Source organism: Andrographis paniculata, unplaced genomic scaffold, assembly GCF_009805555.1.
Source record: "Andrographis paniculata isolate CXL003 unplaced genomic scaffold, ASM980555v1 Contig11END, whole genome shotgun sequence".
In the NCBI taxonomy this organism is placed as follows: Eukaryota; Viridiplantae; Streptophyta; class Magnoliopsida; order Lamiales; family Acanthaceae; genus Andrographis; species Andrographis paniculata.
Genome location: NW_026137391.1, coordinates 805,827 through 827,974, shown reverse-complemented (window position 1 = coordinate 827,974; position 22,148 = coordinate 805,827). Strand labels below are relative to the sequence as shown.

Genomic DNA, 22,148 nt, shown 5'->3' with positions numbered 1-22,148 from the left:
AAAAATTTATTAAAAAATTAGGATGAGTATGTTTGTTGTGAATATAAAATAAAATAGAGTATTTCCTCTGACCTGGCAGACAGAGAAAATGACATGGATAAAAAAAAGTAGTAGAGATACCCAAAAGCGGGAATCTCCATTGCGGATGGTGTTACTGACTTCTATTTGTTAGTAGTGTGTTATCCGCATTATACTGAAAAGTGTTGAATGACAGCAACACAGATATTCCTGTGAACAAATTCTGCTCATATCTTCCATTTATTATTAGGAGCTACACATAGCACATTACAATTCTAGAATCTTGATGACGAAATTCAAATTCAAATTCAAGATCTTCTAGGGTTAGCTGATGAGTGATCATTGTGGTGTTGGCTACTGTAATTAGCAGTCATATGAGGAAGAGCCCCTCTTGGGCTTTGATCAGAAATCCTCTGAAACTTGTTCCCAGAGGCTGTGAATCTTCCCTGCCTCATGTTCTTCCTCCTCGGATTCGCCATCGAACGGGGGATAAACACTCCCGTGCCCTTTATTTCCCTTTTGTTCATCTGCTGGTTGTAGTCGAGGACCAAACCCGGCGCTACTGGATAAATTTCCCGATTGAATGCCTGATAATTGAAAACAAACATTAATACTGTGATCTTTTGTGAGTTTTACCCCATGTTTTTACTATTTAAATTCTTTTTTCCACAAAAAATATGGCATCAAACAATCCTCTATTTATATCATATCAAATAACTATTCAACTTCAATTTTTTTACTATTCAGACCCACGAACAAACACACCCTAAGATGGTCATATATTTAAAGATGTTTTTAAACTTTTCGTCCTATTTTAATTTGTTAAAAAAACATAGCATCAAATATTAACTTTTTACTAATTTCAAGTTTTTTGTCAAGAAAGGATCGAACGACAAAGTACCTGGAGATTCAGCGAAGGGCAATGCGCAATCGAGTCATCACAGCCAGGACCATCATCTTCATCATCCATGATCAGAAGTGAGATTTGTCTGCTTAAGTCCTTGAAGAAGACATCATCCTCTAACTCCAATGCTGCTGCAGCTTCCATAACAATGTCTGCAACTAAAACCAAAGTATATATATATATATGTCTAATTGTATCTATCTACTGGTTCCTAGAGATGTAAAAACACTTCTTTAATTAGTTCCCTAATGAATCTGAAGATGGGCAGTGACTTAAATAGGGAAGACGAAAAGCAGCAATAGGGATGGGATCTAAATAGAGTAGTAATATAAGTGGGGGTGGGGTGGGGTAAGAGCATGTGGGGGGGTTGGGGGCCAGTGAGTTGGCCATCATCCTGTCATGAGTCAGTCCACAGCACAACCCCACAAGGATCTATCATCAAAATATTTTGGGGGATTTCATGATATTATCCAGTTAAGGATGAGGAGGAAAGAAAAGAGGCAGGCAAGGGAAGACCCACAGCCCAGATCAGATTATCTGATCCATAGATAAGAGACTTCATCTTCAGGACACACACACACTTGGCTGTGGATTTATTACAATTTCTTTTTTCAGATTTCGACAATGCAGAGTCTACAGCAAAGAGATTGGTTTGGGTTGGTCCCATCTGATGGGATCGATCCCTTTTGTGGATCAACAAGAATAATGTTTTGATACTTGCCCTGATTTCTCAAGATTTCTTTATCAGTATTGTCACTGAAAAGAACTCACTCAAGAAGTCGGCATGATGCAATAATAACTTCAGCCTGACGAAAACCATTTAAATACATATACACATGTATAGTATATATATATATACACGTTAACATAATACAAATGCAACATATGAATTGACAACACGTAACAATAGTTTATGCATTAGATACTATAATTAAACTCAGCACATATACATAACCCGACAATATATAAAAAAAAATAAATAAACAGCACATGGTATATGTAATGTTAACTTAATACAAGTGTAGCATCAACAATAGTTTATACAGCAGATGCTACAATTAAACTTAGCATATATACATAAATATATACATATACAGGCCTGTAGAGAGAGCTTATCCTTTCACAAATTCATGAATTATCACACTTCTATTTAATAACACAAATTATGGGCATTTTATATTCCGGAGGAAACAGTAAACATTCAATCATATATTGTGCAAAAATTCAAGGTATGGAAATCTGTGGTTCCTATTTGTTTGGGGCCAACATAATCAGAAATGAAATTAAAAGAATTAAATAACATTAAGAATATGCATATCAAGATTCTTCAAAGATTGCAGCAAAAATTTAGTTTCATTGATACTAAATCATAAGTGAAATATGAAAGGATGTTACAAAGAAAGGCTCGGAATTCGGCGTCTCTGTTTCCTACTACTTCAGAAGAATTTTCACATACGCTTGGGAAAATAATGAAATGGGAAACAGACGTACGTTTAATATTATGCATGTTGATTCAAGAATCATCATACCAAGATAATTACGCCCCACCGGCCATGTCAATGTCTGTAACTCTGTCGACTCCCTTGAATACAATTCGCAGTTTTCTTGAACAAGATTGCTTCTTATCACCCTTTCCGGTCATTCCGGTAACATTAACAACATCCTTGGGGACTTCGCCCATTAGATCATATAGAGGTAGATCCAGGTTTGATCGAGTCATCTCTTCTAGTACTGGAGGTGCCTGCATATACAAATTCTTCCCACCGGATGTCACGCTCACCCTACTGAGGAGCAGCCGAGGGTGATCTTCCAATTGATCGATGAACTGTAGAATCAGATGAACAGACCATAAGAGGGAATAGCAGTCGATATAATTAAGATATAACGAATAGAAGATGCACCTTTTTAAGAGTAACCGCCTTGTCTAACTCAATAAGAACACCAGGACCGCAGACAAGACAGTCTCCATCCCTAACAAACTCCGTAACTTTGGTATGAAGACCTGCAACACCATTGTACCTGGGACATGAGAATACATGTATCGATTAGTACGCACTTCCATTTAAATATATTAAGATCTACTAATTGAAGGCATACGTTAAATAGTTTGACAATGTCTTGCTGCATCCAGAGACAAGCTTCAAGGTTTCCAGAGCACATGCAGCCGAAATAATAGCATTCGTGGAAGCTATAGCAGGAATTATATTTTTCACCACGCCCTGTAACCAAAGTGATTCATTAAGCCATATACAATATGCATATACACACACACACACAAGCACAATAACAAAAAGAGACTACCAGAGTGCATCAAGTCTTACCACGCCAAAGCTATTAGAAGTGTAAATATTGTCGAGAACAAAATATCAGGTACATATTTAATTTAAAAGTTTATAGCTAGCTAGAAGCTATACACATCAGTAGATATGCATTGGCATATGTTACAACAGCGACAACCACCCAAAAAATATGTAAATAAATAAAACGAAAAGATAAAACCGCAAGGCACATTTTTACCTGAGTCAAAGTATAAGTAACTCCTGGAATCCCGAAAAGTTCAGCCCTCTTGACAGCCTGTGAGAATGGAAGTAAATGAATAAAAGGAGAAGAAAATTGATAACAATTATGAAGAAAATCTTTTTTATTTTTTTACCTCGGTGTAAACCCATTGCATGTCTTCGGGGTTATCAGGATCGAAACTTTTGTCACCATGAACCTGAAAGTGGGAAAAATTATATCTCACACAACTAAATGATGCATAGACAGATCTATAGAATATAAGGAAACTTATATTATCCTTACCTCGTTCCATTTAATCAGGTGTGCATATTCAATACAATGAGCAGCAGTTCTTGGAGTTTCTGCTAAAGTGCACAGAGGAAATTTCACTTGTGGAGGAAACAGCCAAATGGTACACTCAAAACATGGTGTCTTTCCCGGTATTATGATCCTGGCATGGCCCTTGAAACCTTCGGTCCCACCATCTACCATAGGTTTTACTGTTTCTTCCCGAGGGTTATCTTCAGAGTCATACTCTTGTTAATTGAAAAGGAAACAAAGGAATCTAAGTTCAGTCAGTCCATCAAAACCTAGTGTTTCTCAAGAAAATGAATTTCGATTGTTTCAAGACCAAAGTAATGTTACGCTCATGAATTGTAATGTTTTAGTATATTGAAAGTTGGTATCGCAGGGTGGGAGGTTCTGTCATCATCTGGCATTAAACCCAAACTACGATAAATATGATCAGTACATTATTTAATACAACAAACAAGAAAAATGTAAAAATTAAACATTTAGCAGATGGAGAATAGACAATTGAGTCATGTGTAATTTAAAAATCTTATCCATTACGAGAGCTTTTCCAGGTCCATTGCTTCATAATAGTAGAGAAGAAACTGGGAATAGAACCAAACCTAGAAATCCGCAAGCGACTCCATTTATGTAGCTCCGAGCCTCAACCGAATCAAGTCCAAGCACAATTATACTGAAATCGTTATAAAAATGCAAAGGTTTGTCCTCAATACGACAGAAATGTGGGACGATGTTAACACCCTTAACTCTTTCCATGACTCGTTTTGCAGCTACTTCTGCCTTCGGCTTTCCTACATCTTCAAGCCTAAAGAAAGTACAGCAAAGTTGAGCTATGAAGCAGTTTTAAGGAGAGACTGCTTGAAAATATGTAATGCACACATTTGCAACAACATTGAGATGTAAATTTTAACAATAACTTCTGGTGAGTTCATATATTGAAATAGGGTGTCAATATAATATTTGATGTGATGTTTTGCGACAGAAAAATACATTCGATGTGATGTTTTTAAAAACGTTGGAATAGTTTCAAACACCCAAAAATGTTATCTAAGTCAGTAAGTCCTAAATAAAAGCCTACAAATTTTGAGTCTTAATACAATTCCGAACTCAAATTCCTACATTCCATTGAATACAATTCCCACAATGACTTGGATAAACACTTCAAGGCTCTACAACACATTATTGCAGTTCAAAGTCAGCATAAAAGCAGAAAATTTCACACGCCCCAAAGAGATAACAGAGAACCTAAATCCGGCATCATAAAAATGATAGAACTTTAAATCACCCAGAAAAATGAAGTAACATACTCAAATAATCAATTCTTGAAATCAACATCTGGATTGATTGATTATTCCCATAGCAAAAGTACCACGAGCATTGAAACATACAAGAACCAAAAAAAATATGTACCTGAAGAGGAACTGACGATTGAGGTTCGTGACCTCTATACGATCCATATCGATTACATCTAGGTTTCGAAACCCTGTTAAGGCCAGGTCCTTCAGCAATTCGCAGCCCAGCCCGCCTGCCCCCACCACCAACACTTTCACATACTCTTTTATGTCCTCTCTAAGCTACACCAGTCCAATTCACAAACAAAAAGGTATCGATCATCAGAAACATTTCTTAATTAAAACAAAATCAATGCACATCAGATGTTCGACGAAATAACACACAAACGAAAAACGCAAGTAATCCAGAAGCGACGATTGTTCACTACTACTCCAGTCCAATTTCAGTTCGGAAAATCACAAACAGAATCCAAATAATCCGATTAACACCGTAAAAATCAAAACTTCAAGTGCCTAATAACACAAAAAACATATGCAGGTCTCACCTCCTCGCCGGGCTCAAAATTCGGGCCAACAAGGTGTCCGGGGCGGAGAAGAAGCTTGTCGAGGTCCCTTGATCTGCTGGGCTGCGACACCGCCATTTTCAGTGACGGTAAACCCCTTAATTCTCCGATCCTAAAATATGTTTGGCCGGATACTCTCTCCGGTGACTTTGTATCCGATCCCTACGGTTCTTGCGCTTTATTCAGTAAACCCTTCCCAGCCTTTATATTTAAAGTAGCGACTCTTTATAGAGTCGGTATTTCGAGAAACGCGACTTTGGAAAATCGTGAATCTAGTTCGAATCATTGGGTTTGGGTATAGCGAAAAACGCAACAGGAGTAGATGTACGGCACAAGATGGGTAGCTTAGTATTTACGCTTCCATGTTCTGCCTAAATTAAAATTAAATTAAAACCAAACAAATGCATTTTTTTAAATTTTGTGGTATTTTTGTTAATTTTTCTAATTATATAAATTTATTATTTTTTGTGATGAATATTATTATTTTATATTTTAGTACAATTTTTTTTTTTAAATCGTATAATTAAAATTTTAAAAATTAAAAAAAAAATATTTTTCAATTTCTATTTTTTTATTTTAATAAAAAAAAATAAAAATATTTTCATTTCTTGTCAATTTATTGTACCAAACAAACTCAAAAATTCTTTAGTCACTTGCAAAAATCACTATCGACTTTGTCACGGACTTTCCATCTCAAATCCGTGCCTAATAACTTTTCTCCCAACGTTGTCCTAACCTGAACTATGTACACTTGCAACGGCTATACCCATCAATCATACATGAGCTCGAAATCCCGTCGAATTCGACATTTTCCGAGCCTCTCGATTTAATACGACAGCATAGAGTAGCTCGTTCCACGTATCGGGGACGCCGGGAAGGCACCAATGGCTGCAGTCCTGCCGGTGGCGAGGCGCCAGGCCGACTCCCGCGCCCAAATAGTACAACGACGAGTGCCCGTCTCGTCTTCTCGACGTAAGGTGCGTTATGTCGAGCACGTCCAAATTCGACGTGTTATGATGCGACGATAAAACTTGCACGAAAATGTTGTACTTATCCCACGTGTGAGCCGGCACTAATGATGAGCCGGTGTCCGGGAGAGTCTCAAGATGGCACGTTCCGCCGGAGCTCCAATCGCCGCCCCTGAAAATTTTCACATAAATCAATACGATGTATTGTACTAAAAATTAAATCGAATTGTTGAAATACTGCATATATTATACTAAAAATATACCAAATTTTGGTTTACAATCTTACGAATTTTGCGATATATAGATTAAAATTTTTTGAAATACTTCAGTATATACTGAAAATGTTGTATAGTGTTTTGATGTTTTGATATTTGAAATATCGGTAAATACCAATAATTCAGTATATTGATACTGTATGAGCAAATTCAATATATCGTATTATATCGGTACAATATATATGACAGCGGCTACAGTGCTGAATTTTATGAATCTTATAAAAGCACTGTAGCCGCCGTCATCTAAATACCAATACTTCACGATGTATAAATAATACTATGTTTGGCAGCACACGGTATTATTACATACATCACATTGTATATAATAATATAATATAAATACAATACATTAATTAACAGTATACGCTGTAGTCACGTACAATCAGTTGATTTTAACATACGACATACTCTTATATAGTACACATGTAATTATGAATAAATAACACATCATGTATTATTTGTATATATTATGGGTGTTGATTGCACACCTTAACCATTTCTGATATATATATACCAAGTTTTTGGTATAGTATGATAAAATATCATACTGAAAATTTTAACATAGTATAAAATTCGGTAAAAATATGAGTTCAGATGCAAACCTAAAGTGAACCGGAGCGTATGTTCGGAAGACTACTTGCGTGTGAGAAGTATTAACTTCCCGACGTATCCATCCAAGCACCGTATCCAATGCCTTACGGTACGCACCATCGACGCTCATCTCCGTCTCCACACTCCGCCTTTCTTGAAAGTAACAACCTCTAACGAACAAAATCAAAATCATCAGAACGATCAAATTTAACATAATAATAATAATAATAAAACTAAAAAGAATTACAGGCGAATAGTCTTCTCCCGATTCCACCAATGTCCGGTGTTCAAAACGAGCACGTCGGCATCCTTCCACCGCCGCGACGTCCAATCCATCTGATCGAGCTTGAGCGTAGTTCTAATCCCCGACGGCGAATTCGCCGGCGGCCGGCTTTGTAGCACGAGAAACGGCGCACGGTAGTATTCGACCGTCGTATTGTAGCGCGCAAATTTGAAAACCAAGAACCCTTTATGCTTAGTGATCGGATTTCCGTGCACTTCATATATCTCTTCGTCGCCGGCGCCGGAGCCGGCCAACATGCATAACAGAGATTCCCATTGGTTTCTTCCGATGGAATCTCCGGCGAACACAATCCGTTTGTTCCTCATCTTCTCAAGCATCATTTTCCCATCGAATCTGTCCCCAAACAACAAAATTTGCATTACATTCTTAACAAACGAATGGAATATACAATTAATAAAAATTTATCAAAATAGGAAAGTTGTCATTATTCTTTTATAATTTCTTTGAGAAGACATTTTATATCAAAAACACTATTTCTTCAAAAGAAACATTTTATGAAAACTTATGTTTTGTTCTTTTATCATTATTATTTACTCGTATATACTTTTCAATATATTTTTTTTTTTAATGTTCAAATGCTATTTAATTAAAAATTAAAATAAATACTTCACTTCAAATCAATTTTAAAATATAACTAAATAGCTTTTTTCTATGATAAAAACTTCAAAACCTTCTTAAATCCCTTGCCTAAAAAGAGACAAATATTCATTTCCAAAATTTTACAAAAAAAAAAAACTAAAACTTTTATTTAAAGAATGGTCCTATGCTTGACTTTTATATAAATTCGACATATGTTTGAATTTAAAAGCTTGAATTTTGTATAAAAACATCGAACACATGCTTACAAAACCCTCTACCCAAATTAAAACCTTAAAATGCTCCAAAAAAAAATAAAAATAACAAAATAACAATAATAATAATAATAACAACAACAACAACAACAATAATAATAATAATAATAATAATAAAAAACAACCACCTGGGAAGATTACAACGTTTGGGCTGCCATCTCCACTTAGTGTAATAAGAATCGGGTCTTCCATTTTCAGAGCATCTGAAACCTTCGTCTAAAAATCTGCAATTTCGAGATTCATACAAAGGGTACTTCTCATCCCACACCCAATCGCCGTCGAACACGTCACACTCCTCCCCGCCGCCGCCGCCGCCGGGAAAATCAATTTTCTCATCGCCGCTGCCGGGAAAATCAATTCCGACGAGCCTCCTGAGGCCGCCGTAATTGACCACATAGAAGCAAAGGATTAGGCACAAAGTCAGGCCAATAATTCCGACCGCCGGCTCCGGCAGCCGCCGGCGATTCATTTTCTTGCAGTAATCTGCAACGGACATAATAAAAATAATAATAGATTCGATTTTTGCAGAGGTTTCGATTAATACGATGACTTGGTGGGAGAGGAATGGATAGCCTTCGTGAATTCCATATGATTGTTTTTGTGGGTTTGATTTTGGCAGTTATGGAAGCAAGGCACCCCCCAAAGAGGAGACAGTGGGGGGGGTGGGGTGGGGGTTCGGGGGTAAGGGTGGGTTGAATTCAAAAACCCAGATAGGATAGAAGTTTAATAATTAGAGTTTATTTATTTATGATTGGTAATAAATGGAAGATGGGATTTTTGGGTTTCTTGAATGGGACAGATTTTTTTGAGGTCAATTTTTGGAACAAAAAAATAATAGTGTTTTTTTCAGCTTCTTATTATTTTTCATCAATTTTTTAATAAAATATATATATATTTTTTTTTATGTTCGATATCAATATTTTTTTTGATATAAATAGTATTATAATTTTTTTCTATTTTAATAAAAATATATATATTTTTTTTATTTTATGTTGTTTTATTTGATAGTATTTTTATTATAATAAAAATAATTTATATGCATATCAAAATATTCTTAACGATTTTAAAAGCATCTCTTGCTATTGTACTCGTGAAAAAATATTAAAAATATCTTATATATTTTTACTGATAAATAAAATATTATTATTTTTTAATTTATTATAAAAATAAAAACATATTGAATTGGGTATAATACAATATAAGAACGAATGTATAAGGTTTGTTCGCATAGTATTTTGATGTGGAACGATTTCACTGAGATATTATTTTTAAAAAAAATGCATACATTAATATAACATATATTTTACAAAAAGAAAAATTAACAGTTCAATACAAAATTTTACTATTTTTTATATTATCAACATAATTTCTCATATCTAATATAAAAATATATTCATCCAAAATCACAAAATAAACAAACCCATTATTTTATATTAAAAAAATTTTGTAATGTAATTAAATTATATTAATAATATTATTGTAATAATAGATAATATGCAACAAGTTCTTAATATTTATAGAAAACAACTCAAATTTTTATTGAATGGTGAAAAATGAGAGAATTTTCACTTATTTTATTGGGCAAATAAATATATACTATCATCACCAATAATTATTTCATAAAAATAATACTTCCTCCGTCCCTCATCATTTGTCTCTATTTTTTATTTTCGTCTGTTCCATATAACTTGTCCTTTCTATTTTTGGAAATATAATTATGCACTTTAATCGCATTTTAAATTTTAAATTTTATAATTTTCTTAATTTTAATTAAACTATTTAGTTATCTTAATCTTAATCTATAATAATTTCTACTAAATAATTATTATTTTTACTAATATACTTCTTAATTATTTACTAATTATACTTTACCTGAATTCTCGTATCTACGGTAATAATCCCATATTTTCTGGGACGGAGGGAGTAACAATTTTGATTGTGTTTGATTGTAGGTTTCAAACCCAATCTTCACTATTATTAATTTCTTAATATATTAAATTAAATATTTATTTTTTATTTTTATATTATATTAAAAATTAATTTTATATTTAAAATAATATCGATACTTAATTCTATCATATATATTGTAGACACTAAAAATATATGTCTAAAATCAATTAAATATCATGTATTTTGGAAGAAAATAAAATTCCAATAAAATAAATATATGGTATTTAATTATGCACATATGTTAATTTTTGTACAATAAATATCAACCATTAATGCAAAATCTGCTTAAAATGGAAGATATCGTACAAATATTACGTGCATAAATAGAGCCATAATAAATTTGGCAGCAAAATAAATTAATCTTGTCAATAAAGGAAGTATATAAATTAATATCTTCCAAACAAGGCAATGATATAAAGATCTTGTCAATAAAGGAAGTATATAAATTAATATCTTCCAAAAAAGGCAATGATATAAAGATTTTGACGAGAAAGGAAGGTGCATAATCAAATCCGTCAAAAATGGAAAACGGCATCCGAGGGAAAAGGAAAGATTATAAAATCTTTCCATCCACGTGGCACCATCCGAAAAGGAAGCCAAGGCCACCCTCCCCTATAAATAGGAGCCTTGGCCAATTCATTTAGACACCGAAGTTCATTTGAAGACTCGCGCAAGGGTAAGTCTCTCTAGACTCTCTGCAATGTTCTTCATTGTTCTTCGTGTCCTTCGAAGCGTTCTTCGTCGAAAAGTCACCGATTTGGACAAATGATCCAATATTGGTTGACGAATCGATGAAGTTAACGTTCTTCGTCGTATGTCCGAGCCGGAGGAAGGATCAAATCTCTCAAAGCTATCGAGGAATCCATCAAAGCCAAGGAAGAGCCTCCAAAGTCGCTCCCAAAGCTTGAAGATGTTCGTCGCGTTCTTCATAAAAGGCGCAAACCAGGCCCTCTTCGATCCAAAAGTCAAAGGGACACGCCGCCAAAAGCGTTATGGAGCACTAAATCTCTCCCTCAAAGATCAAATTCCGTCGGATCATCCAAAGGAGGCATCAATCCGAAGCCGACGATCAAAATCGCCAACATGGATACCAAAGTCCTTCAAAAGCCGGCGAAGTCAAACCGAAGACCAAAATCCCTTCGGATCAAAGAAGCCACCCAAATCCAAATTGGAAAAATGGATCGACCCGGAGAGAGAATCAAAGGATCCGAATAGAGAATAGGACCCGCATTAAATTTAAATACAAATATAATTTGTACAAATTTTGTGTTTATAAAAATATAACACAATTTTTTTGTCTACAGATTTTTGGCACGCCCAGTGGGACATCTCTACCTTTCATCTCTCTTTCCGTCGAATTCTCAAACAATCAATGGCTTCCTACAAAATCAAGACTTCCAATGCTGTGTCGAAAGCTGCTGCTCTAGCCGCCACCGCCAAAGGAGTCGCTGCTACTACATCAAGAACCTCAAGTGCTTCAATGAATGCTGGAGTGATGACACGAAGTATGGCTAAAAGAGTACTGTCATTTTCCGAGGATGCACATCCGAAAATCACAGAGCAAAACTCACTCTATGAGGAGGACGAAAGCTTCAAGAGTACCTCCGCACCGGGCACCCCTCAAGAAGTTGCAACTCGTTCGACCGCATCGAGTTATGCCCCGGTGATGACCACGAACGCTTCAAACATAGAAGACCAACTTGTTGCACTGGCCAAAGTTGTTGAAGGGATGTCTCAACACATGCAGCAACAAGACAATGTCATCGCAAAACTGCTTGCAAAATTGGACAAGCCGGAACCAACCAACCAGAATGCTTCGGAGGCCCAAAATGAAGCAGAAACATCCATGGATCAACGCCACGGTAAAGAAAAAATGGCGGGACCAATGCCGTTTCAAACATCATCTGACTCTTTCATCCATCTATCCCAACTTGACGAGTATATCAAAGGAGCTCTCAAAAGGGAGTTTGAAGGAAGTTCAAGGCCAACAAATATGTATGCCAAGCCTTACACTTCAAGGATCGACGCCCTCAAGATGCCGTTGGGATATCAACCACCAAAGTTCCAACAATTTGATGGCAAAGGCAACCCAAAGCAGCATGTGGCACACTTCATGGAAACATGCAACAACGCTGGGACATACGGCGATCTCTTGGTAAAGCAGTTCGTACGGTCATTAAAAGGCAACGCCTTCGACTGGTATATCGACCTGGAGGCTGGTTCCATCGACAGTTGGGAGCAGTTGGAGTACGAGTTCTTGAACCGGTTCTACAGCACAAAAAGGACCGTCAGTATGACAGAACTCACCAATACTCGTCAATGGAAAGATGAACCAGCAATCGACTACATCAACCGCTGGAGGAGTTTGAGCTTGAACTGCAAAGACCGGTTGTCTGAGGCCTCCGGTATAGAGATGTGCGTCCAAGGAATGCACTGGGGGTTGAAATACATCCTGCAAGGGATCCGACCCCACACTTTCGAAGAACTTGCTACCCGCGCTCATGACATGGAGTTAAGTATGGCTTCAAGCGGGATGCACGGACCACCAGTTCAAGAATCTTCAAAAGCAAAAAGATACGAAAGATATGATGCCGCAAAGAAGGGGAACAACGCCCCTATCAAATCTTTTGGAAAAGAAGCCTTGGCCATAAAAGCGACGACCAAAGCACCTATGAAGATCCAAAGTAAAGAAAAGGAAGTTGCAAGGAAAAGACAATCAACTCAGACAGAAAGACCGCCAAGGCCAACCCTTAAAGAGTTGCAATCCAAAACTTATCCTTTCCTGGATTCTGACGTCTCGGGAATCTTTGACGATCTACTCAGAGAAAACCTCATTGAACTTCCGAATTCAAAAAGACCGGAGGAAGCTGGAAAGGTTGATGACCCAAGATATTGCAAATACCATCGTGTCGTAGGACATCCCATCCATAACTGTTTCATCTTTAAAGACAAAGTCATGGAGTTGGCTCATGAAGGAAAGATCACCCTTGAAGACGATTCTGCTTCTGTTAATGTCACTTCAATCATGTTCGGGTCTCTCGAAGTTGACATAAAAGACAAAGAATCATATTGTCTCACTACCGAGAAAGGTGGCAAGGCGATCAGAGACAAATCGAGTGAAGAATGTGCCACGATAACTTTCACTGATGAAGATTTGGTGTTAGGATCCAAACCCCATAATCGTCCATTACTGGTCATGGGTTATATCCATGAACAAAGGATTAACCGGATATTCTTAGACGGAGGAGCTGCAGTCAATGTCCTTCCTCTATACACATTGCAAAAATTGGGAATACCAGTAGATCAGTTATTCGAGAGTCGTATGACAATACATGGATACAATCAAGAGGGGCAAAGAGCACTTGGCACCATAAGATTGAGACTCTTAATCGATGAAATGGAAACTAACCCTTTGTTCTACGTGATAGACGCAAAGACATCTTTCAACGTTCTTTTGGGAAGACCATGGATACATGAGAATGGTGTAGTTCCATCAACGTGGCACCAATGCTTCAAATACGCTCAAAATGGAGTGACAAAGAAAGTTCTTGGAGACACAAAGCCATATGCAGAAGCCGAGTCACACTTTGCGGATGCCAAATATTTCTCTACAGAAGCAAAAAAATCCAAGGTACATGAAGATGTCAAAGCACCACAACCAAACTTGGGGGCAAAGTTAAGAGATAAAGAAAAAACACCTGCCTCAGGTTCTGCAGACTCATTAATTGAGCCTCTAAAAGATTTGACTCTTCCGAAGACCTCACTCAACCCAATCCCCCCATCGCACAGACAAGGAATGGAAAAGAGGAAAAAATAGAGGCTATGCGATTGCAAAAGGACAAAAGCTTTGGCCCAAAAGCCTACAAACTTCTCACAAAAGCTGGATATAATCCAAATGAGGAATCACTGCTGGGAAAGTTACCACCACAGACAACCCAAGGTTCGAGGGCTGGTCTTGGGTACATGCCACAAGCTCCCGTACGCATCGCTATCAAAAGGGCTGCAAATCATCATATCACCGAAAGCGAGACTTTGTCTTCCAATTCACCTCAAAAGGGGAAGAATGCAAGAGTATCGGTTTTCGAGAGGCTAAAACCTTCTGTCTTCACAAGGTTAGGACCAAAGATCAATAAAAAGAAAAACAAGACGAATTCCACATCAACAAAATATGTGGAGATGGATGAAGAAATCAAGAGCCGCTTTCCATCCCGCATGACGCGTCAAACAAAAATGACGATACATTGCGGTAAAGTTTTAAAGGCTAAATGGCAAACCGTTGTCTTCACCAAACCCAAAGAAGATAATGAAGAAAGTGTTGCATCATCCTGCTACATCACTGAAGGGGGAGAAGAAACAATGATTGAAGAAGATGCAGGAAATGCACCCGCCGCGCTCGAAGAAGGTATCAAAGCTGCAGTGGACGAGTTAGAAGAAGTCAACTTGGGAAATGAAGATCACCCAAGACCTGTCTATGTCAACAAAGAGCTGGGTGAGGATGATATGAATGCCTACATCCGACTTCTCAACGAATTCCAAGATGTCTTCGCTTGGTCATATAAAGAAATGCCCGGCTTAGACCCGAAAGTTGCGGTCCACCATCTAGGTGTGAAGAAAGGAGCTCGCTCTGTGAAGCAAGCACAACGAAGATTCCGTCCTGAACTCATCCCTCAAATAGAAAATGAAGTCAACAAACTCATTGAAGTGGGGTTCATCCGGGAAGTCAAATACCCCCAATGGATTTCCAACATCGTGCCTGTAAAGAAAAAGAATGGACAAATCCGAGTTTGTGTGGATTTCCGAGATTTAAACGAAGCATGCCCAAAAGATGATTTTCCTTTACCCATAACTGAATTGATGATTGATGCAACGACAGGACATGAAGCGCTTTCTTTTATGGATGGATCATCTGGATATAACCAAATTCGTATGGCACCTGAAGACGAAGAGTTAACCGCCTTTCGTACACCGAAAGGTATCTACTGTTACAAAGTTATGCCTTTCGGATTGAAAAATGCTGGGGCAACCTACCAAAGAGCAATGCAAAAGATCTTTGATGACATGCTACACAAAAATGTAGAGTGCTATGTTGACGACTTGGTTGTCAAATCCAAGAGAAAAGAAGATCACCTGCAAGACTTAAGAAAGGTTTTTGAAAGGTTGAGGCGCTACCAATTAAAAATGAATCCTCTCAAATGCGCTTTTGGAGTCACCTCCGGAAAATTCCTCGGATTCATTGTCCATAGTCGTGGAATTGAGATTGAACAGGCAAAGATAGATGCCATCACAAAAATGCCTGAGCCTCGTAACATCCACGAGCTAAAAAGCTTACAAGGAAAATTAGCATATATAAGAAGATTTATCTCTAACCTCGCTGGACGATGTCAACCTTTCAGCCGAATCATGAAGAAGGGAGTGCCTTTCCATTGGGATGAAGCATGCAAGAAGGCATTCCAAAGTATCAAAGACTACTTGACAAAACCACCAGTGCTGACAGCCCCAATTCCTGGACATCCGTTGACGCTTTACATCGCTGCACAAGAGCGTTCAGTTGGAGCTTTGTTAGCACAGGAAGCCAATAAAGGGAAAGAAAATGCCCTTTACTACCTCAGCAGAATGATGACACCAAATGAACTAAACTATTCACCGGTGGAAAAGACATGCTTGGCGCTCATCTTCGCCATAAAAAAGTTGAAGCATTACTTCCAAGCGCACACTATCCGGTTGGTGTCCAAAGCAAATCCCTTGAAATATGTCATGTCAAAGCCTGTCCTTTCTGATCGACTCGCGAGGTGGTACCTGCAGCTGCAACAATTCGAAATCATATATGTACCACAGAAAGCTGTAAAAGGACAAATATTGGCTGACTTCCTTGCTGATCATCCCATCCCATCCCTGCTGAGTGGGAGTTGTCTGACGACTTCCCTGATGAAGACGCGCTTTTTCTCGAAATCACCCCACCATGGAAAATGTATTTTGACGGCTCATCACACAAAAATGGAGCTGGAGCCGGAGTAATATTTGTCACATCACAAGGAGAAGTCCTTCCATACTCTTTTGCCTTAAAAGAAAAGTGTTCAAATAATGTGGCTGAGTATCAAGCACTCATCCTCGGCCTAAAAATGGCGGTAGATATCAAGCAACGCCAACTTCAAGTATACGGGGATTCCAAGCTGGTTGTAAATCAAATCACTGGAGAGTTTGAAGTGAAGAAACCAGAACTAATGCCTTACTTAAAGTATGCTAAGGCACTCATTGAGTTACTCGGGGATGTCTCTATTGAATATGTCCCAAGGAAAGAGAATGGGCAAGCTGACGCTCTGGCTAAATTGGCATCGACTCTATCCATCCCGGATCAACAGGTGTATATTTCGATACGCAAAGTTTGGGTGGATTCCTGCAAGTATGAAGAAGAAGAATGTGTTGATAAAGAAGTAAATCACCTCATCGAGGTGTTTGAAATTGAAGAAGAAGAAGAAGATTGGCGGCAACCAATATTAGATTTCTTAAAATATGACAAGCTCCCGAGTGACCCGCGCAGACGAGCAGATATCCGAAGAAGAGCTGCACGCTACGCCTACTTCAACGGCATACTCTATCGTCGGTCGTTCGAGAACATGTTCCTTCGATGCCTCGGCAATCATCAAGCCAAACAAGCTATGGAGGAAACTCATGCCGGAATCTGTGGAGCTCATCAAGCTGGCCCAAAGTTACACTTCCGAATAAAGAGGATGGGGTATTATTGGCCAACCATGGTTAAAGACTGTATAGAATTCGCACGGAGCTGCCAACCGTGTCAATTCCATGCTAACTTTATCAATCAACCACCGGAACCATTGCACCCAACTATTGCTTCGTGGCCATTCGATACCTGGGGCATGGACGTTGTAGGACCACTCACAAAGTCGTCCGCTGGACATCTCTATATCTTGGCCGCAACAGACTACTTCTCCAAATGGGCAGAAGCAGTTCCTTTGAAAGAAGTCAAAAAGGAGACGGTAGCTGACTTCATACGAGTCAACATCATTTACCGTTATGGAGTTCCTCGGTGTATCATCACTGATAATGGAAGATCTTTTGCCAATACTCACATCGACAAGCTTTGTGAAAAGTTTGGCTTTCAACAAAAGAAGTCCTCAATGTATTATGCACCGGCAAATGGACTCGCAGAGGCATTCAATAAAACACTTTGTAACTTGCTGAAAAAGGTTGTCTCCAAATCAAAAAGAGATTGGCATGACCGCATCGGTGAAGCTTTGTGGGCCTATCGTACTACATTCCGCACTCCAACACAAGCGACACCATACTCACTTGTATATGGGGTCGAAGCTGTCCTCCCATTGGAAAGACAAATTCCTTCACTAAGGATTGCTCTCCAGGAAGAATTGACGACTGAAGAAAATGTCAGATTAAGACTCGAAGAGCTAGAGGCTCTCGACGAGAAAAGACTACAAGCTCAACAAAGACTGGAGTGTTATCAAGCACGATTGTCTCGAGCTTACAATAAAAAAGTCAAATCACGATCCTTTCAAATTGGGGACTTGGTTCTTGCTGTGAGAAGGCCCATTGTGATCAACTTTCGTTCGGGAAATAAATTTTTATCCAAGTGGGATGGACCCTACGTTGTCACTCAGGTTTACACGAATGGTGCATACAAGTTGACATCTCAAGACGGACTCCGGATAGGGCCAATCAACGGGAGGTTCCTCAAAAGATATTATGCGTGAGACCTTCAAATCAAATCAAGACTCCTTAGCATGAGGATAAACTGCAAAATAACAATAAAAGCAAATTCAAGTTGCTTTGAACTACGTTATGACTTGATCCCTTTACCGGGTACGTAGGCAGCTTGAGATATACCTTCAAGTTCAGTCAAATAAATAAAGAAATAAATAAATAAGTGATAAAGGATTTGGGTGAAAAAAAAAAAAATGCTCAAAAAAAAAAAAAATATATATATATATAAAAAAAAAAAAGAAGAGAGAATTTAAATTTATTGATTGGCAATCAAAATGAAGAGTACAAATTGATCTTAAACATTAAGATTATACAACTCTTCTTTGCTAATATCCAACAACTCTTCTAAGCTTTTTAAGTATTCTTCGTCTTGCGCGGGGACATTCTCTACAGCGGCGAGTTCATCCTTGACTTCAACAATTTGAATGGTGATATTCTCATTAACTCCTTGACGTCGCTTAATAAGGGAAATATTCTCTCTTTTTTGCTCTTGTAAAGAGCGAAGCTTCACGTCAATATTCTCCACACACCCCTCTAACTCCTTAATAGCTTCGCACTCCTCAACATGCCTCGTCTCAAGGTGCGACAGTCGATCTTTGATCTCGGAAATCTGTTGGTTACGAGCCGCTAAGGATACGGCGTCGATCGAGTCAGAACATGCCTCATCAAAAGATGCAGCGTCATCAAAAAGGGCCTTGACTCGGTCCTCAATATGAGAAATGTCAGAATACTGAAAGCTTTTCATTGATTGGAGCACTACATCAACCTCGTCCTTAATCGAGGAAAGCAAACGAGCTGGTGTCCTCAAAAGCTTACCCCGAAGATCCGACCATACTTTTCCTATATATTCGCGTTGGATCTCTTTCACAAAATTCGCGCCACAGAATTCTGAAACCGCGGGCACAACGGAATGAACAACTATTGGCTTGGTTGGAGCATCCTTTACTTGCTTATTGCAAACACCTCTGCTTTCTCCAATCACCTCAACAATAGAATCTCGGCTCGCCATCTTTTCATCCATACTCGGGATTCTTTGCTCCAACTGAAAAAGGGGATAAAAAAAAAACGGATCATGTCAAAAAAAAAAAAAAAAAAAAAAAAAAGAGAAAAAGAGAGATAGAAGTTACCTCTCTCGCGAAATTGCTCGAAGAATGGTGTCGGCTCGAACGAGGACTTGACGGGTTGATGATATGAGGATCTCGACGAGCTCGCTTCCAATGAACATCATGCTCACTACTACTTCGTTCAGAGACAGAGGGTACCGCCCGCTTTGAAGAACCGACATTGTGAGTACTTGAATTTCCATTGTTCCTCTCAGGAACACCCGAGATAAGTAGCGGCATTTTTCGAGCTTTATCCGATGGCTTGGTCTGATCGGTGGTCTTTTGTACCGGCGGGATATACTTATCCAAGAAAGACCCGCAAACTTGAGTCCACCACTTCTTGTATACGTCGGAAGAAAATCCCCTCGGAATCGCAGGAATGCGTGGAAGAATAACTTCGGCTGAAGATTTCAAGTAAGTACTTTGGTGCCAATGTTGATAGCCTTCCTCAAAAGCGCAGCAACGGACGTCTTTCAAAAGAACTCCGGGAATCTCTTGGAAAAAACCAAATTGACGGCAAAAACGGTGGGGACTATACGGCTCCACGAAGCATCGAAATCCATCCCGCAAAGTCAGAAAACAAGAGCGAATGGAGATGAAGTATTCTTGCTCGTAGTCTTCGCGCTTCCCGTCATCAACAAACCGTACGTCGAAATCTTTCGTGATCATGGTGCAAGCCCAACGAAAGTAGTCACCACGTAAAATCTTCCGGCATGCAACATCTGCTCTATACGCACGAGCACTAACAGCCCCGGAGTGCTTCACCATCCCCGGACCACGGATTCCCTTCCATACGCCGTAGTGGGTCTGAAAATACTCAGCGATCCATCCGGTCAAAAAGTGGAGAGGAATTGTCGACCGAACTTTCCCAGGACATGATGAATCTGCGATCTGGTTTAGCCCCTTATAAATACTGGTTAAGACTGGAATGGCCAAGCTTACTGGAAATCCCGACGCTAGGACACTTGCCATCTTGAAAGTCGAAGGACGTATCAAACCAACATCGTCGAGCGGAAGCACAAAGATGCAAAGCCAACAAGAAAGGAACGCTGCGAGGAAAGTCTCCTCAAGGTGCTCCCGTCCAACTTTGAGTTTGGCAAAAGATGACTCCTGCGCCTTCGACCATGGCTCGTGGGCACCAATCTCTCCGGTAGGATTGTAAGTCGCATCAGGCCGAGAAGAACGAGTAGACTCCTTGCCACGACGAATTTGAGGACGCTCGTATTTGACGGTCTTTTCGCACCAAAAAGAAATCCAGTCGGTTGTGCGGACGCCTCGTCGACCTTTGTCACGACTCCGAAGAAGGTGATAGGCATGCAACAGGTATCGGCACGAACGGGGAACCAGCTTCCTATCCTCTTTACTGCCATATAGCTCCTTTGCGCTTGGTACCACCTCTTCGTAAAATGAGCCGAGTATGGGGAGGCCCGCCAAGGACGCCAAGTCACGGAGAGAGATCGACACTTCACCGGCGGCAGTCAAAAGGGTGTTGGTTTTGGGACACCACGCCTCGCAAACGGCCTTGACGATCTCCGGAGAATAGTCGTAGGAGAACAAGGAAGCATAGACCGCATCGTAAATGCATCCTCTCTTTAGTGGAATCTCGCATCGATCCAGCACATCCTCCGCCCATTCCCAATAGCCGGCCACGTACGAAAAGTTGCCATCAAAAGAAGGAAGACCATTCCAAACGCACGCCCCATCCATGATCCGCCGCCCCAAGGTTGGAAGTGGAAGAACATCGTTTGACACGTGTTGATGAAGTGAGGATTGCAAGGTATGCTTTCCGCCAGCGACATTCCGAGACCACGTCTTTGGGAAATTTGGGACCTCCAAGCGAGGGCGAGCAGCTCCGCGTCCTATGAGTGGTGGATGCACCAATAGACGAGTCGCCTTGTCCAGCGGTTGACCTTCAAACTCGCAAATCACCAACTCGGCGTTTCCAGAGGGGGAGGAGACATCCTTGAAGTAAGCCATCTCGTCTACAAAAAAATATATATAAGCAAAGATCAAAAAAAAAAAAAAAAAAAAAAAAACAACAACACAAGAGAAATAAGCCTACCCTAGAATGAGAGAAATCAAAATGTGAGAAGTTGAGAATGATAAAGTTCTCTCATGGTGAGGGGTTTATATAGTGTCTAAAAAAAAATTGAGATATGGAAAGACATGTATAAGGGGAGGAAGAAGATAAGGAAATAAAAAAAAAAGGAAGGAAGATAAAAATAAAAACAAAGAATAAAGGAAAGAATATATATATATATATATGATGTGTATATATATATATAATTTTTTGGCAAAAACACCATCCAAAAAAAAAAAAAAAAAAAAAAATTTGCATAAAAAAAATGGCAAAAACGCCATTTACAAAAAAAAAATCCAAAAAAAAAAAAAAAAAAAAAAAATTGCATAAAAAAAATGGCAAAAACGCCATTTACAAAAAAAATGCAAAAAAAAAAAAAAAAAAAAAAATGGCAAAAGAAAAAAAAACGCCATTAAAAAAAAAAAAAAAAATTCTTTTTCTATGTTTCGAGACTCGTTCACGCCTTAAACATTTTGCGTCGGCTTAAACAAGTCTCGATGGGGCATTTTGTAGACACTAAAAATATATGTCTAAAATCAATTAAATATCATGTATTTTGGAAGAAAATAAAATTCCAATAAAATAAATATATGGTATTTAATTATGCACATATGTTAATTTTTGTACAATAAATATCAACCATTAATGCAAAATCTGCTTAAAATGGAAGATATCGTACAAATATTACGTGCATAAATAGAGCC

General features: G+C 38.6%; 4 protein-coding genes across 4 annotated transcripts; all 4 read right to left on the bottom strand.

The window, feature by feature from the left end:
- Positions 1 to 225: 225 nt before the first annotated feature.
- On the bottom strand, positions 226 to 1,228 carry LOC127248597 (uncharacterized). Its single transcript, XM_051271035.1, has 2 exons — positions 920 to 1,228; positions 226 to 605 (listed from the first exon to the last, which is right to left on the bottom strand). Exons 1-2 carry the CDS (start codon positions 1,064 to 1,066, stop codon positions 327 to 329), a joined length of 426 nt encoding a protein of 141 aa, XP_051126992.1. The 5' UTR covers positions 1,067 to 1,228; the 3' UTR covers positions 226 to 326.
- A 972-nt stretch (positions 1,229 to 2,200) lies between these two features.
- LOC127248573 (NEDD8-activating enzyme E1 catalytic subunit) lies at positions 2,201 to 5,784 on the bottom strand. The gene is made up of 9 exons (XM_051270983.1): positions 5,571 to 5,784; positions 5,144 to 5,307; positions 4,336 to 4,538; positions 3,725 to 3,957; positions 3,576 to 3,638; positions 3,440 to 3,496; positions 3,020 to 3,141; positions 2,824 to 2,941; positions 2,201 to 2,747 (listed from the first exon to the last, which is right to left on the bottom strand). Exons 1-9 carry the CDS (start codon positions 5,664 to 5,666, stop codon positions 2,460 to 2,462), a joined length of 1,344 nt encoding a protein of 447 aa, XP_051126940.1. The 5' UTR covers positions 5,667 to 5,784; the 3' UTR covers positions 2,201 to 2,459.
- Positions 5,785 to 6,314: 530 nt separating this feature from the next.
- Positions 6,315 to 9,252, bottom strand: LOC127247700 (protein trichome birefringence-like 10). The gene is made up of 4 exons (XM_051269673.1): positions 8,706 to 9,252; positions 7,670 to 8,059; positions 7,434 to 7,592; positions 6,315 to 6,728 (listed from the first exon to the last, which is right to left on the bottom strand). Exons 1-4 carry the CDS (start codon positions 9,071 to 9,073, stop codon positions 6,362 to 6,364), a joined length of 1,284 nt encoding a protein of 427 aa, XP_051125630.1. The 5' UTR covers positions 9,074 to 9,252; the 3' UTR covers positions 6,315 to 6,361.
- A 9,259-nt stretch (positions 9,253 to 18,511) lies between these two features.
- On the bottom strand, positions 18,512 to 21,341 carry LOC127248021 (uncharacterized). Its single transcript, XM_051270156.1, has 2 exons — positions 19,389 to 21,341; positions 18,512 to 19,303 (listed from the first exon to the last, which is right to left on the bottom strand). The coding sequence occupies exons 1-2, from the start codon at positions 21,339 to 21,341 to the stop codon at positions 18,557 to 18,559; spliced, it is 2,700 nt and encodes an 899-aa protein (XP_051126113.1). The 3' UTR covers positions 18,512 to 18,556.
- Between the last annotated feature and the right edge of the window lie 807 nt (positions 21,342 to 22,148).

Bases quoted from the DNA above. Each gene is read 5' to 3' on its own strand.
- LOC127248597 (XM_051271035.1), bottom strand. From the start codon at position 1,066: ATGGAAGCTGCAGCAGCATTGGAGTTAGAGGATGATGTCTTCTTCAAG. The intron at 606-919 runs GTACTTTGTCGT...TTCAATTATCAG, and splicing joins GCCCTTCGCTGAATCTCCAG to GCATTCAATCGGGAAATTTA.
- LOC127248573 (XM_051270983.1), bottom strand. From the start codon at position 5,666: ATGGCGGTGTCGCAGCCCAGCAGATCAAGGGACCTCGACAAGCTTCTT. The intron at 5,308-5,570 runs GTGAGACCTGCA...GGACTGGTGTAG, and splicing joins ATTTTGAGCCCGGCGAGGAG to CTTAGAGAGGACATAAAAGA. The intron at 3,142-3,439 runs GTAAAAATGTGC...CTTTGGTTACAG, and splicing joins TTACTTATACTTTGACTCAG to GGCGTGGTGAAAAATATAAT.
- LOC127247700 (XM_051269673.1), bottom strand. From the start codon at position 9,073: ATGTCCGTTGCAGATTACTGCAAGAAAATGAATCGCCGGCGGCTGCCG. The intron at 8,060-8,705 runs GTGGTTGTTTTT...GTTTGGGGACAG, and splicing joins AAACGTTGTAATCTTCCCAG to ATTCGATGGGAAAATGATGC. The intron at 6,729-7,433 runs GTTTGCATCTGA...GAAAATTTTCAG, and splicing joins TACGCTCCGGTTCACTTTAG to GGGCGGCGATTGGAGCTCCG.
- LOC127248021 (XM_051270156.1), bottom strand. From the start codon at position 21,341: ATGGCTTACTTCAAGGATGTCTCCTCCCCCTCTGGAAACGCCGAGTTG. The intron at 19,304-19,388 runs GTAACTTCTATC...CCCCTTTTTCAG, and splicing joins CGAGCAATTTCGCGAGAGAG to TTGGAGCAAAGAATCCCGAG.